This window comes from Aristolochia californica, unplaced genomic scaffold (genome assembly GCF_029961685.1).
Source record: "Aristolochia californica isolate CCGP_79_NKW_82.1479 unplaced genomic scaffold, dmAriCali1.0.hap1 SCAF_10, whole genome shotgun sequence".
NCBI classification, from domain to species: Eukaryota; Viridiplantae; Streptophyta; class Magnoliopsida; order Piperales; family Aristolochiaceae; genus Aristolochia; species Aristolochia californica.
The window spans coordinates 5,289,547-5,305,167 of record NW_027181771.1 but is presented as its reverse complement, the minus strand read 5'-3'; the positions used below and the strand labels follow the sequence as shown (position 1 = coordinate 5,305,167).

The 15,621-nt window shown below is 41.0% G+C and overlaps 1 protein-coding gene across 1 annotated transcript in view; it reads right to left on the bottom strand.

The window, feature by feature from the left end:
- LOC137934466 (uncharacterized) overlaps positions 1–15,621 on the bottom strand; it is a 59,516-nt gene that overhangs the window by 29,868 nt on the left and 14,027 nt on the right. Inside the window, exon 3 of the mRNA XM_068778813.1 lies at positions 9,804–9,854. Coding sequence (XP_068634914.1) covers positions 9,804–9,854 — 51 coding nt within the window. The remainder of the gene's footprint in view (positions 1–9,803; positions 9,855–15,621) is intronic.

Genomic DNA, 15,621 nt, shown 5'->3' with positions numbered 1-15,621 from the left:
ATGGAAAATTTCTCTTCACCAGAGAGCTGGAATTCCAGATGCACACGCAATATCATGGAGGAAGGCTGGAATGTTCCATCACGCAAAGAAAGGGAAATACAATCATGGGGATGATCTTCCTCCTCGAAATCCCCCAATCTGGTATGGGTTGGAAGAACTTCTGGACCTTGATTTTTCAACTATCTCAGAAAACTGAAACAAGCAAACTCTTCGCTCTCCCTCAATAACAAAAATCCGATACCACACCCACTGATATCACCCTCCAGGAAAAGGCGCTCCTCCAAAAAATTCCCACTGCCACAAACCCTTCCGCTCCGCCCCAGTTCCCATCCCAACCAATTGTTCCCCACGAGAAAACGAGTTGCCGCATCTCCAACCACAAAAATTTCTAAATAACCCAGGAACTAACGAAATGCTTCCGCCCCTCCCAACCTCAAAATTTAGTCATCACAAAGAACCACATCTCTCTGTTTCTTCCCGATCAAGCCCTGAAAGATGGAAAGAAGCGCCTAACAACGGCAGAAATCATCACAGTCCACCCAGATTTCAACACTGCAAATCAGATTGAGGACTGGATCAGAGAAAAACTCCGAAGGCCTTTGGACATCATGCACATTCAAGCCAAACTTTGGTTGTTGGTTCCCAAAACGCAAGAAGACAATGATGCATTGTTCCGTTTAAAAAATAAGACCAAATCCCCAATTTTGTGTATGACTCGTTGGACTACTGACCTCACCATGGTCGGACAATGGGTTATTGCTCAAGGCATTCCACCGGAGCTCCGATGCCGACATACTCTGGACAGACTGGCTAACATCTAAGCAGAGCTCGCCTGGGCTGAAGAAAAATCTACGGAACTGCTTGTGGAAAAAAATTTCATTAAGCCAAAAATTCATGTAAGAGGTTCACATCTCATTGAACTCCATTCCGGAGAATTATCTGCTTGGGTCATTCTGGAGTTCGGGGAGATGACATGTCTCCTCTCCATGAACCATGACTCACAAGCTTTCGAGTCGAACCCAACTCAGCATTTTGAATCGCCGAATACTGAGTCAAATCAGTTCCGAGATTGCCCCGAGTCACGCCCAGTGGAAACCAGGCCAACTCAGGGAAAAACCTCAAAAATCACCTAAGGAACCCTCCCGAAGAGCAATCTTTTTCTCGAAAATCCAGAAATCTCGGAAATCCAAAAGATTAACTTACATGTCACCTCACCGCACCAAAAACCCTCATTACCTTCCCTCGACATCCCCACCCTTCCGCCACGTCCAAATCCAGAAATCCCGGAAACTCAAAATGCTAATCCACACGTCACCTCACCACCCCTCAAAATCTCATCACTGTCTCTCGATATTCCCATTCTCTCGCCCTCTCAAAATCCAGAAATCCCGGAAATCCAAAATGTCAACCAAAACACCACCTTCCCACCCCACAAAATCTCATCATTGTCCCTCGACATTCCCTCCCCTCTGCCAGGTCAAAATCCAGAAATTCCAGAAACCCAAAACCCAAACGTCACCTCACATCCCTCGACAATTCAACCTTTTCGCTGCCTTTGTATGGGATGCAGACTAGCACGAAGGATCATCTGATCCCGATCCGTTTGACCATCCCTCACCTCGAGCCCTGAACCATCAAACCCCATATCTTTTCTCTGCAAAAATACTGCCCCCCATCATTTCAGCAATCTCTTCACTGCCTTCAACATCACCCCCTCTCCCTGTGCCCCTGTCCCAGGCCCACCACCAGAAAAACCCATCTCCATCATTTTCTGCCTCTTCCCCAAAATCCTGCACCATTGTTTCCCGAGGGCAACCTACCTCGAAAATCACATTCGTACCCTACCAAGTCTCCCCTATCTTTTCTCATCCCGCCTCCCGAGCCCCATCAGCCTTTCTACCTCCACCGCCCTTGAGCCCAAACAACATGCGTCAGCCCCCTACCTTTTCTCGAGCTTCCCCCAAAACTCCCCCTCCATCAACCATCTTTTCTGCTCGGGGTTTTTATACCTCGCAACCCACCCCTAACACCTTGACAAGAAACGTCCATTCGACGGTTTCGTGTCCAATCACTCGTCAGCCCCCAACCCTTCCTCGAGCCCCACCCAAGAACACCCTCTTCTCACCAACCATCGAATATACACCAGAAAAATCCTTCACACTTCCCTAAACTGCCTCAAAAAAAAAAAATTTGACAACTACCTCATGTCCCAAATCAGGATGGAAAATCTGCCCGTACAATGATATCCCTCCAAGAACTACAGCTACCCAGAAAATCTCTCGAAAACCTCCCATTCAAACCCCCTTCACCCGGACAGGCGCCTGTTACACCAACAACTCATCCAAATATAAATCCGCCTAGGGCTCCACTCTTTCTCTCCCATGTAATAACCCCCCCCCCCCCCCCAACGCCTATAAATATCACTTCCAGCCCCTTTCTTTGCCCCATCTCTTTACAAATCTTCAACCCAAACTCTACCATGGAAGCTTCAAGTTCCAAAGCCTAACCTTCCTCCACTCCCCTTTCCAAAATAGCCGCACCCGAAATAGAGAAAAGATCATTAATTACCCCTTTCAATTATACTTACTCCAGGAAAAAGAGAAAGGATAAAGCAAAAGTTACCTCCCCCCAGAAAAACAGTACCCCCTCGTCTCCTCTCCTAAACTCCCCCATCCAATAACAGACTTTATGCCTGCTTCTTACCCGGGTCACCAGCCCCAGCCCCAGCCTGAGGATGCTCTCCTCCAATTCCTGGAAGAACAAGACCTCGATCTTCCACCGGAAGAATGCAATGAAATAACCCAACTTGCATGGATTTTCAGCTCTTACTACCACGAGGCTTCTCGCCAACAAGAGAAGGATCTCAACATACCCGTTTCTAAATGATCTTCATGTCATGGAATGTCAGAGGAATCGGCTGACAGTCTAAGCGAGCCATCATCAAAGCAACCCTTTTGGAGTGTAAGCCAAAAATTGTAATTCTTGTAGAAACGAAGCTGCAAAATTTTGATCATTCTACTGCTCGTGATTTATGGTATGGATTGGACCCTACATGGGCAACGGTCGATGCTATTGGGCACTCGGATGGCATTCTTGTCATCTAGGACCCAAAAGCGGTAGACACTACTCTCTGCCAGTTGGGCCAATACTCCATTGGCATTCGCTTCCACGATTACTCTTTGGGCACTTCGTGGGCATTGGCTGGTGTGTACTGTTCGACTAGGCCTATCGATCGAGCCTCTTTCTAGGAAGAATTATTCCAACTAGTCCATCTTTGGGATCTGCCTTGGCTTCTAGCCGGTGATTTCAATTTCATTCTTCTCTGCTAAAAAAAAAACCCTTCTCGCGCCCAAAACTACTTCTTCAATGAGAGCTTTCTTTGATTTCATTGGTAGTCTCAAACTATCAAAAATTTCCCTCTCCGGAAAAAAATATACCTGGTCAAATGGTCAATCCTCTCCAAGTTGGACCATTTTTTTGCTAACAATGAATGGCCCCATCTTTTCCTAAACACATTTGGCCAAGTCCTTAATAAAGTCGGTTTTGATCATTGGCCTACCCCCCCCCCCCCCCCCGCGCGTGGGGGCGCTCTCCTTTCCATTTCGAAATTTCCTGGACCATTCTAGAGGTTTTTAACTCTTCCCTTCCGGTTTGGTGGCAAGAACTGGAGCATCATCCCAACCCGGGCTAGGAGCTTCCCCTTAAATTAAAAGCCTTGAAGGCGAAGATTCGCTCATGGTCCATTACTCGAAGAGAAAAGGTCTATCTTTCCCTCTGATTTATTTCTTAGAAGTCAATTAAATTCAGATCTTTCAAATCTGCTTCGTTGTGAAACTGTCCGTTGGAAACAACATGCTAGCTTTCACGGGATGGAAATACGAAGTTTTTCCATGCTATTGCCTCGGCCAAGAGGGTTAACTGTATCACTTCCCTCTGTCACGAAGACCAAGTGATCACGGATAGCCCCTTCATCTCAAATATTCTTGTGAAGTTTTTCTCAAATATGTATTCAGAAGAGCGCTTTAATCGGCCAAATCTGTCTCACCTCGACTATCTGTGAGTCTCTTCGTTAGAGGCGTCTAATCTAGAAAAGCCTTTCAGCACAAAATAAATCGATTCGGCAGCCTGGGGCTTTCGAAAGATAAAGCTCCTGGGCCGGATGGTTTTAATGGTGAGTTTTACCGCAAATTTTGGGATACCATCAAATCAGATGTATATGTGTTTGTCCAAAGTTTCCACCAAGTCGGCATCACCCATGAGGCTGTAGGGGCTTCTTTCATTGCTCTTATCCCAAAAAAAATCCTCCTTTTACCTTTCCCTGAGACTTTAGACCAATCAATCTCACCACTAGTTACTATAAAATCATTGCCCGTCTGCTTGCAAAACGCCTTAGGATCCACCTCTCCAAAATCATAAGTCCTTGCCAAAGTGCTTTTATCCGTGATTGGAATATTTTGGACTCCTCCATGGCTGCCCATGAACTCCTAGACTCCTTCAAAAAATCAAATCAGCCCAGATTCGTCTGAAAAATTTTCTTTGAAAAGGCTTTTGACCGAGCAAACTGGAAATTAATTGATTACCTTTTAGATAGAATAGGTTTTGGGACTCGGTGGAAATTTTGGATGAGAAGTTGTATCTCTACTACATCATATTATGTCCTAGTAAATGGAAAGCCCTACGGTTACTTCAAAGCTACAAGAGGAATCAGACAAGGTAACCCTTTGTCCCCTTTCCTTTTCACTCTCATCGGGGAACATCTTGCCTCTATGGTCCGGTTTGCTAAAAGAACGGATTGGCTTACTCCTGTCTCTGACAACCCAAGCCAAGATATTCCGCTATTGCAATGTGCTGATGATACTATTCTCTTCGGAGAAGGTACCTTGAGTCAGATCTCTCACTTGAAAGCTCTGCTCAACCTTTTTGAGCTGTCTTATGGACAAAAGGTAAGTTGGGCTAAATCGTCTGTTTTGGGCTTCAATATTGATCCTTCGGTTCTAAATTCCATGGCTAATCATTTGGGTTTTAAAGTTGCCTCCCCTCCGAACACATATTTGGGACTTCCTCTTTCCCCTGTCTTACCTTCAAAATCTGCTTGGCACCCAGTCATTGAGCGTCTTGACGGTAGACTTGCCTCCTGGATAGGAATTTTTTTGTCCAAAGCTGGTAAACTTACTCTTATTAAGTCTTGTCTTCATGGTATACCGTCTTATTTTCTATCTTTGTACCGATGCTCTGCTTCTGTCAGAAATAGAATTGAGTTCTTAAAAGGAAGATTTTTATGGGGTGGGCAAAATGGGGAAAGAAAATACTGCCGAGTGAAATGGGTTAATGTTTGTAAACCTCTTGTTGAGGGTGGTTTTGGGATTCAGGACACTCCAACAACAAATTCTGCCTTGCTTATAAAATGGATCTGGTAATTTACATGCACCCGTCGTTGATTTGGCAAAACAATGTGGCGGCCAAAGCAGTAAAGTTTTTTGGATGGTGGACAGAAGGAGGAAGGTATAACAAATTATCTCTTGTGTAGAAAAAGATAGCACAATTGTTGCCTGCTTTCAAAAATGTTGTCAAGTGTTACAATGGATCCGACAGTCGGACAAAATTCTAGACAGACTGGTGGGTGGGCCCAAGTAGTTTCAATACTAGCCATGGTCAAATTTTCTCTCTTGCTAGAAACAAAGAGGCGACTACATCTACGATCGGGTAAAATTCTGGTGAGTGGAATTTAAACCTCTGAACAGTGCTAACGGATGATGAAACCCTTAAGCTACCAATCTCGTCACGAGTTTATCGACGGTTCATATCAGAAATGCTCCAGACACACTGATTTGGACTCCATATCCTAAAGGTGTGTTTTCTACTTCAAGTGCCTATAACTCTCTTCTCTCTCCCCCCTCTACTCAATCCTGTCATCCATCTACCATTGCGTGGTCTTTACTCGTGCCTCCGAGAGCAAAGTTTTTCATCTGGACAGCATGCCATAACAAAATCCTGACATCTGATTCGATAATGCGACGGGGAACGCATGTTCTGGATCCCCTGTGCCCGTTTTGCCGGACCTCTGCTGATTTTGTTGGATTGTGATTATGCTCATTCTGTTTGGACAAGACTCATCAGCAAAATTGGTCTGCAATATTGTCCCTCTCAAAATCTCACATCTACTATACACACGGTCACAAACGCCCACCTCCCAAAGTTCGGAAAGTTATTAATCTCATGCTGCGTTGGTAACATCATTTGAGCCTTATGGAAATAAAGGAATAACAGCAAGTTCAATAGAAAATTTCTTCCAAAAAATATTCTAAGCAACAGAATTGTTGGGTAAGTTACCTCCTGGATTCTTATGCGAAAAGAATTTAAAAATCTCAAAGGAGTAAACATACAAGGAAATTAGCAACTTGTAGCGGCAATGTCTCACCTTCCCTGCCCTCCGGCTATGAAAACTTGGTCTCCTCCTTTGGTAGGGCATTTCAAATTAAATTTCAATGGCAAAGCTTTGGGTTGTCCTGTCCCTGCAGGATATGGAGGGGTTATCCATCACTATAAAGGAAACCTTCTCCTTTCTTTTTTCAAGCCAATTGGTGAATCGGACTCAACAACTGCTGAGTTATCTGGTTTATGTAATGGATTAAATCTTTTTCTTCAACGGATGGTAGGTCCTCTTTACATCGAAGGCGATTCAAAAGTTGTCATCAATTGGTGAAAGAAGTGTTGCATACCTCCTTGGCGGCACTGGGATCTTTTTGAGGATATATGTAATTTAATTTTTCAATTGCAATGTAGTTGAAATTATATTCCAAGATCTGCTAATCACTTAGCAGATAATCAGGCTAAATTAGGTGTTTTCCTTCAACATCTAATTGTGGAGGAAGGCTTTGAACAGTAAGTTATGTATTTTTTCTCAATAATACATTCACACCATTCTCTCTCAAAAAAAAAAAAAGGGACATAATTTCAATTTTCAGAAGAAAAAGAAAAAGACTATTTTTGAATTTCAGGTCCATTAGTAGCAAAAGGGCATCTCGTAGTTGGTGGTAGAAAAACACATCTAATAATGGAAGTTTTGAAACATTACTTCGGTGCAAAACAAAACATTATGATTCATGTAGCTGAGGATATCCTGGTATCATTTATGCACTGTCCAGCCTCCATTTGCTCCAAGATTGACTCCATCCGTCAGCGCTTTCTCTGAAGAGGATCAGAAGACTCCTTCATATATCATTTGGTTAGTTTGAAGGATATTTGCATGCCCCGTAATAGGGGAGGATTAGGCATCTAGCCTACGAAGGCAATGAACAAAGCTCATATGCTCAAATGGATTTGGAACTTCAACATCAAGCATAACAGCCTATGGAGAGATATGGTCAGATTCTACCTTCAATTTTCGGGTGCCTAGTGGAGAGAGGGTGGTGTCACTCGCCTCCTATCCCTGATTTGAAAATCAGTTTATAAGCTCCTCCCAATATTCATAGAAACTACTTTCTTTCACATAGGCAATGGAAGGACCCTCCTCGTCTATTCGAATGAATGGTGCGGCCCCTGCCCCCTCTCAGAGGACTTCCCAGGGCTCTCTAGGGTGGCTAGGGACCTCTCTTACTCGATAGCTAATTCTTGGAGGGATCAGTCGTGGAGTCTCCCGTTCCGCCGAGGACTAAATGATGAGGAAACTTTGGCTTTTTGCTCTCCTTCCTTGACTCAGCAATAATACTATCCGGAGCATGCAGTTGATAAACTGACCTGGAAGCCCAGCATTAATGGCCGATTCACTGTTGTTTCCTCCTACTCTCATATCAGAAAGCAAGACTACAGTATGCATGAGCACAAGGCAAACCTGGCTTGGAAGCTCTCAGTGCCAAGTAAAATCAAATTTTTCGTGTGGTCGGCCATCAAAGAACAAATCCTCACATCTGACAACCTTCATAGAAGAGACTTCACCGCCCCTGATCATTCTTGTCCCCTTTGTGGTGTGTGCGATGAGATAGTCCAGCATGTTCTCTTACATTGTGGATTTTCTTGGCAAGTTTGGATGAAGATTTTTTAGAAGATTGGGCTCCAAATGTGGCTACATCAGGACCTCTTCAGCACCTATGACATGGTTAGAGGGATCCGCCTTCCTCGGTTGGGCAAATTAATTCTTTTGGCATGTCTTGCGCATGTCCCATGGTGCATTTGGTTCGAGCAAAATAACCGGAGATTCAACTCCAAAGCTAGCACCCCAAACAATACGGCTTCACATGTTGTGGGCCCTATCTCGAGCTAGTTACATACCAAGAAGGAGTTTGCCACTCTATCGGGTGTTTCCCTTCGGGAAAACTGAAGTTTGATCGCTCATATGATAGGCCCTTGCAGGACTCCAATTATGGCCATCTGGGATCCTCCCCCTTGCGATTGCAACAAACTCAATTTTGATGGTAGTACTATTGGTTGTCCTGGGCCGGCTGGAGCAGGTCAGAGGTAACAATGGAGACCCGATTCTTTCTTATGCTGGGTCGGTAGGCATTGCTGATTCAAATACTGTTGAAGTAAGTGTTCTTCTATTGGGCCTCCGAATTTTCAAGGAACATCTCCATGGCAAGCTAATTATTGAAGGAGACTCAAAGACTGTCACTTGTTGGTGTTCAAAAGATAGTTCTCCCCCTTAGCACCACTGGCCTATAACTGATTGTAATGCTAACATTGTGTCATCTATTCATTGTAATTGGAATCTCATTCCTAGATCAGCCAACTATTTGGCTGATAAATTGGCAAAATTCGGAACTTCCCAGCAGGGAAGGCTTCCTCCCTTTGTAATTTGTTCTTTTTAGGTTTTGTCTTAATAAAATTCAGCATCATTTCAAAAACAAAAAAAATGTAGCCAAGGATATCCAAATCATGAACAACCATGTACTGATAGTTCTAAGAAATATTCACGTAAAAGAATTAGTAGAAGATTTAATTCCTCTCCATCTAGTTAACAGTTATTGAAGTTGAAGTCGTCATCATGGGGAATCTTTTTCTTTCTATTGAAACAGTGATGTTTCTAGAAAGCATGACCTGAATGCCAACACTTAGTCCACAGAAGGTGCATCAAGATCAGAGCAATAAAGCTGAAAAGCCTCTTGAAGCAAATGTTAAAGGTGGATTTGCAACACAGCCAGGAAACAGAATCTTTCCGAAGTCTACTATACAGATAAAAGCCATCACAAGTGTGGCTTTCTCAAACTTTTGTCCTATTTAGCAAAGTGCTGCATCCAGTTAAAAAAAAAAGTCCCCAGCCAGCATTTGCCCTCTCCAGCCAATTGGGTTCAAGGTTCTCCAACTCAGCCACCTAGAAATCTGAGTCGAATTGCCCCCAGTCAGGTCAGGTTACCCAAGTCCAAGGCTAGACACAGCACAATAAGAAGAGGCAATTCCACCCCCCACGAACTCCAGATCCTCCAAAGGCCAGTTGACTCACTGAGTCATATACCATCATTGGGTTGGTAGTTCGGTTGACGCAGAACTTAGAGCACTTCTGCAAGGAGTCAAACTTTATGCACATAGTTCTGCACACATATTTTTGGGAGAAATCCCCCATTGTTACCTCATGGATTATTAGAAAGTCTGCTCTCCCATGGAGATATTTTTCTTGGAATTTTATTGAAAGAGGAAAAGGACTACAGACAATACATGGCAGAAGATGTCAACATCAAGCTAGCACTCAAAGTAGCAAAAAAAAATAACAAAACATAAAAGATAAGTGTCAAGGGAGAGAGAGAGAGAGAGGTAAAATTAAGATATAAAATAAAAGACAGATTAGTGTAGAGAGAGAAAGAGGTACATACCGAAGAAGAAACCTTTTGAGAAGTGTCACACACCTTGCAACAACTGCTGGGCTGGTGCAAATGAAAAGTAGGTATTAGAAATTGGCAGACTTCTTCTTTCGTAAAAGAATATTTTATTAGAAATAACTGCAAAACTATAAAATAAAAATATGCAAAATAAATACATGGCAATTACAAAATGGCTACATATATTAGCGGCAACTACAATTCTAACGCTTTCAAATAAGAACAGCAAAGAGCATGTAAAGGAGTGGTTCAAAAGACAAATCAGTAAAAATAATTTAACAATTATTCTGTCTCTCAATTATTTTACATTAAAGAGTAATACTGCATCAATTTCCAAAATAACGTAATGAATGGAGCTGAAAAAAATTATTGCCTACGGCCAATACCCTATAAATCATCGGCTATGTCTCTCAGAAATCAAAAGTGTGTGCACGTGTAAGTTTGTGTGTATGTGTGTGACTATGTCGACTATGGATTTGGCTATATGAAAAAAGTAAGAATAAAGAAGGTAGAAGAGAGAGAATGAGAGGGAGAGAAAGTGGAGAAGAGAAAATTGAAAAAGAGACTGAGATGGGGGACGTCTCCCCCAGCCTCTATTTATAACTTAGGGTTGAGAGGTTGAACACAATTTACAACATTGCCCCTACTTTACATGAAATTTGATCCATAGGCATAGTTTGATATGTAGAACAAGATTACATCAAGAAATATAAATAACAACAAGGTTAAATGATCAAAATGTCCATGTTCTTGTTTTTCAACACTCCCCCTCAAGCTAGAGAGTATATGTCGAATAATCCTAGCTTGTCGTAGAAGTTCAGAACGTGTTTCCAGTGCTTTAGTTAGGATATCGCTGAGTTGATCACCAGATTAAACATATGGAGTAGTTACCTCTTTCCTCATTAATGCATCTCGGATGAAAAGACAATCTACCTCTATATGTTTTGTTCTTTCATGAAATATTGGATTGTTTGCAATGAAGATTGTCCCTTGGTTATCACAATAGATAGTCATAAGATCCTTCTGATCGAGGTCAAATTCCTGGACAACAGATTTTATCCACATTAGCTCATTGACTATGTGAGTCATTGCTATATATTCAGCTTTTGCACTGGACCAAGCAAAAACATTTTGGGATTTTACTTTTCCAGCTGATTAGATTTCCTCTCAGAAATACAGTAGTTTATAGTCAGCATCAGAGAAAACCTCAATCCTCAAGTGATTATTAGGTTTGAAAAAAAGACTTTTACCTTGTGCTATCTTTAGATATCTCAAGAATTTTTTTGCAACCTCTAGTTGAATCTTACGTGGATGCCCCATGAATTAACTCACTACACTCATTGCAAATGAAATATCTAATCGAGTAACTATAGCATAGATGTGTTTGCCTGCTAGCCTTCAATACATTGTTTTATCTTTCAGTTCTAGACTTTGATCACCATGAAAATCAAGTCCTACCTCCATAGGTGTATCCGAAGGTTTAGCCCCCAGAAGACCATATTCTTGAAGCATATCAATAAAATATTTCCTCTGAGTCAATGTTGTTCCTTCCTTGCTTCTTGCTGCCTCAATGCCCAAAAAAATTAGTCTGAAAGTGATTCACCAAATGGGATTTAACTGTTTCAAAGCTTGATTTGTCACTCCCAGAGAGGGTAATATCATTACATATACCAGTAAGAACAAAAAAAAATATCCTTAAGGTCATTTCAGAATAAATAATGAGTGATCACAATGGCTTCTACGAAATCCCATGGATATAACCACTTGACTAAATTTTCCAAACCAAGCTCACAAACTCTGTTTCAAGCCATAAAGAGCCTTCTTGAATCGACACACCTTATGTGTCTCCCCCTGAGCAACATATCATGGAGGTTGCTCCATATAGACTTCCTCCTCAAGGTCACCATTTAAGAAGGCATTTTTAATATCCAATTGCAAAAGAGACCAGCTTTGATGCACTGCGAGCAACCGAAGAAAAAGTCTCAAAAACATCAACACCAAATATCTGTGTATACCCTTTGGTAACAAGACAAGCCTTATACCATTCAACCGATCCATCAAAGTTATATTTAATAGTATAGACCCATCGACACCCAACTACAATAGCACCTGGAGGTAAGTCACATAACTCTCAAGTCCCTCTCTCAATTAATGTTTCCATCTCAATATCCATAGCATTCTTCCAATAAGGTGACAACAAGGCATCCTGCAGTGAAGAAGGAATAGTATAAGTGGAGATGGACAAAATAAACTTACGATAGTTTTTAGATAAGGAATCAAAGAAGACAAAATGAAATAAGGGATGGCGGGTACCTTTACAAACACCTTTTTGAAGAGCGATAAGAAGGTCTAGATCACTTACCTCAGGATCAAGAGATGATGAAAAATCATGGTTGGATGCTAGGAGGGGGTCTAGATCAGAATGAGATAGTTGTTGTCAACAATGGTATACCTACAGTGGTTTCTTAGTAGGAGCATCTCGAGAGGCTGGAGCACATTCATTAACTGGAAAAGGAATAACCGGACTAGGTACAAAGGGTTCAGGTGGAAAATACTCAGATTTAGAAGATTTAAAAAAATAAAATATCCTCTAAGAAGGTAATATCAGTAGATACAAATATTTTTCTCATAGACGAACAGTAACATTTGTACCCTTTATGTGTTTGAGAATACCCTAGAAATAAACGCTTAATAGATCGTGGAGACAATTTATCCTTGGACTAATCAAATAAATGTGCAAAGCATACACACCCAAAGACCCGAGGTGACACTGGTAACAAAGGTGCAGTAGGTGAAACAATTTGAATAGGAATCTTGTCATCAAGAGCAGAAGATGAAATTCTATTTATCAAAAAGCAAACAGTAAGAACGGTATCATCCCAATAAAGCTTAGATACATTCATATGAATTAGCATAGAGCGAGCTACCTCAAGTAAATGACAATTCTTGTACTCAGCAACTCCATTTTGTTGTGAAGTGAACACACAAGAAGTCTAATGACTGATTCTTTGTGACTGACAGAAAGAGTCAAATTTACAATTCATAAACTCGGAACCATTATCTATACTCAAGATATGCATAGAAGTTGTAAATTGATTCTTTATTTCATTATAAAATAGCTAAAATACATCAAAAACTTCAGATTTTTCTCGCATGAGATAAATCTAAGTACATCTAATGAAATCATCAATAAAGAAAATAAAATATCTATGAACAAACTGACTAGTTAGAGGACAAGGACCCCAGACATCTGAATGGATAAGCTCAAAAAGTTTACTTGTCTTATGAGATGAAACAAGAAATGAGCTTCGGTGATGCTTGCCCAGTTGACACGACTCGCATTGAAACATAATACTAAAAGGAAGATTTGGAACTATTTGAATCAGTTTCACCGGAGATGGATGACCAAGTCTAAGATGCCACTAAAGAGGTGAATCAGTTGTCTGTGTGTAGTACATGTAAAGTACAATCTAGATTGTGGTTGTCCAGATGGTATAGTCCCCCTCTCTCACGAACAGAACCAATCATCTTCCTCATCACGAGATCCTAAAAGATAACAATGAGAAGGATAAAAAGTTAGAGAACAATTCACAGACTTAGCCACGTGATTGACAGACAACAAATTTAAAAAAAACTTTGGAACTAACAGTGCAAATTGAGGGGAAAGAAAAGGTGCAGCAGTAACATTTCCTACTGCCAGTACTCGTGAAGTTGACTCATCAGCAAGACTAATGCTTAATAAGAACGGACTCCTTTAAGTCAGAAAATAGTGAGGACATACATGACATGTGTTTTGGCGCACCAAAATCAAGAACCTAAGATGGGGAATAAGACATTGAGAGTGCAGACATACCTGCAGGAGGAGTTGTATATGACAAGGGTGCAAAGAGAATAAATAGGTGTGCCATACGTTGGGAAATATGTTGTTGCTATTGTGAGATTTGTTGTTGTCGTTGAATCAATTTCTGTAATTCATTTGCAGCACCTGGTGGGATTGTAGTTTCAAACTCTGATGTTGTACCTTCATGTGTAATAGCATTTGCCCAAGCAGGCTTCCCAAATTTTAGCCAACATCTATCTAAGTAATAATTGGTACGTCCACAGTGAACAAACTTGGGCAATGATTTACAATCTCCTCAGCCTCGTCCTCTACCGCAATTATCTCTACCTCTGCCTCTACAGTCCATGTGCATCCCTTGGACGTATCAGTAGAATCAGATGTTGTAGTTGATGTATTAAGAGCAATAGCTTCACCTACTTTAGTATCTTTTGCAGCTCTAAGCACAACAGTCTTTTCAGCTCTCTATACTCTATTAAAGGTAGTAGAGGGGTTAGGTATTTCACCTGAGGCCAAAATTTGTGCCTTTATGCTATCAAATTCAGCACCCAATCCATCTAGAAATTTCACCACAAGCAATTGACTATGCTGTTTTCGGAGTTCCATTTCATCCGTAGTAAAAGGATGAAAGACATTAATTTCCTCAGATACTTAGAAAATACCTATAGTAGTCTGTCACAGTTTTGTTGACCCTTTTTAAGCCAAAAAATTCTGTATATAATTCATAAACCCTAGAAAGATTGCTTTCTTGTCCATAAAAGAGCTTCCAAGGACAGCCACATAACCTTGGCAGTTTCAAAGTTCATAACTTGGCTCCTGATATTAGATTCCATGCTATTGACAAGCCAAGCCATTACTTGACTGTCTTCAACCTCTCAATCATCATTCTGAGGAACATCTTTTCAATAAATTTCAGTTTTTTCCTGCCCTTCAAGTACATTTTAATAGATCTAGACCAAGTAAGGTAATTATCACCATTCAACTTTTCAGAAGTATCTTCACCATCTAGATTATAGGACTCCTTTGCTGGAGTGTAAACTTCACTAGAATCAGCCATATCATATATATAAAAATACCAAACAGATCAAATAAGCCTTCCAAAAAGTTCCAAATCAACCAGCTCAAGTGGGCCCCACAACTTCAAATTACATTGGGGCAGACATAAGATATGTGCAGATCAAAAAATTCAAAAAATCCAACAAAGAGATCAAATTCAGAAGATAAAGTGCACTAGGGCTGAAATCATTAAGTGTGAAGATGACATCAGCAATCACAATTCTGGAACTTTGGCGCACACCTCTAGATCAACATAAATAGCCTCTTTTGGCAATTTAGAACATCAGAATCTGATCTTAGAACAGTTGAACCAATAACCCTAGGTTATGGTAGAAAGAAAAGGAGAAAAAAATGAATTTTTACTAACAAGTAGCAGAAAAACTGGAAAAATATCCTTCCTAGATGTGATCAACTGTTCTGATACCATGAAAAAAGTAAGAAGAAATAAGGTTGAAGAGAGAATGAGAGGGAGAGAAAGTGGATAAGAGAAAATTGAGAAAGAGACTAAGATGGGGGACTTGCACATCCCCCAACCTCTATTTATAACTTGAGAAGGTTGAGTACAATTCACAACATTGCCCCTACTTTAAGTGAAAACCCTAATTCTCTATATCTCCTATTCTCCTCTTTACATGAAATTAGAACAAGATTACATCAAGAAATATAAATAACGATAAAGTAAAATGATCAAAATACCCATGTTTTTGTTTTTCAGCAATGAACACCCCATGCCACTTGTGAGACTTGAACCCAAGACCTCACCCTAAAAGACCTCCCATATGGCCACTGAGCCAATGACCAATCAACTTGGCAACATGAATCTTCCAATTCTGTCTGCTTTATCTTCCAAAACAGATGCTAGTGCTCAGATATGTATTCATTAACTATCAAATTTAGACTTCTTTTTGCCTTAAGAAA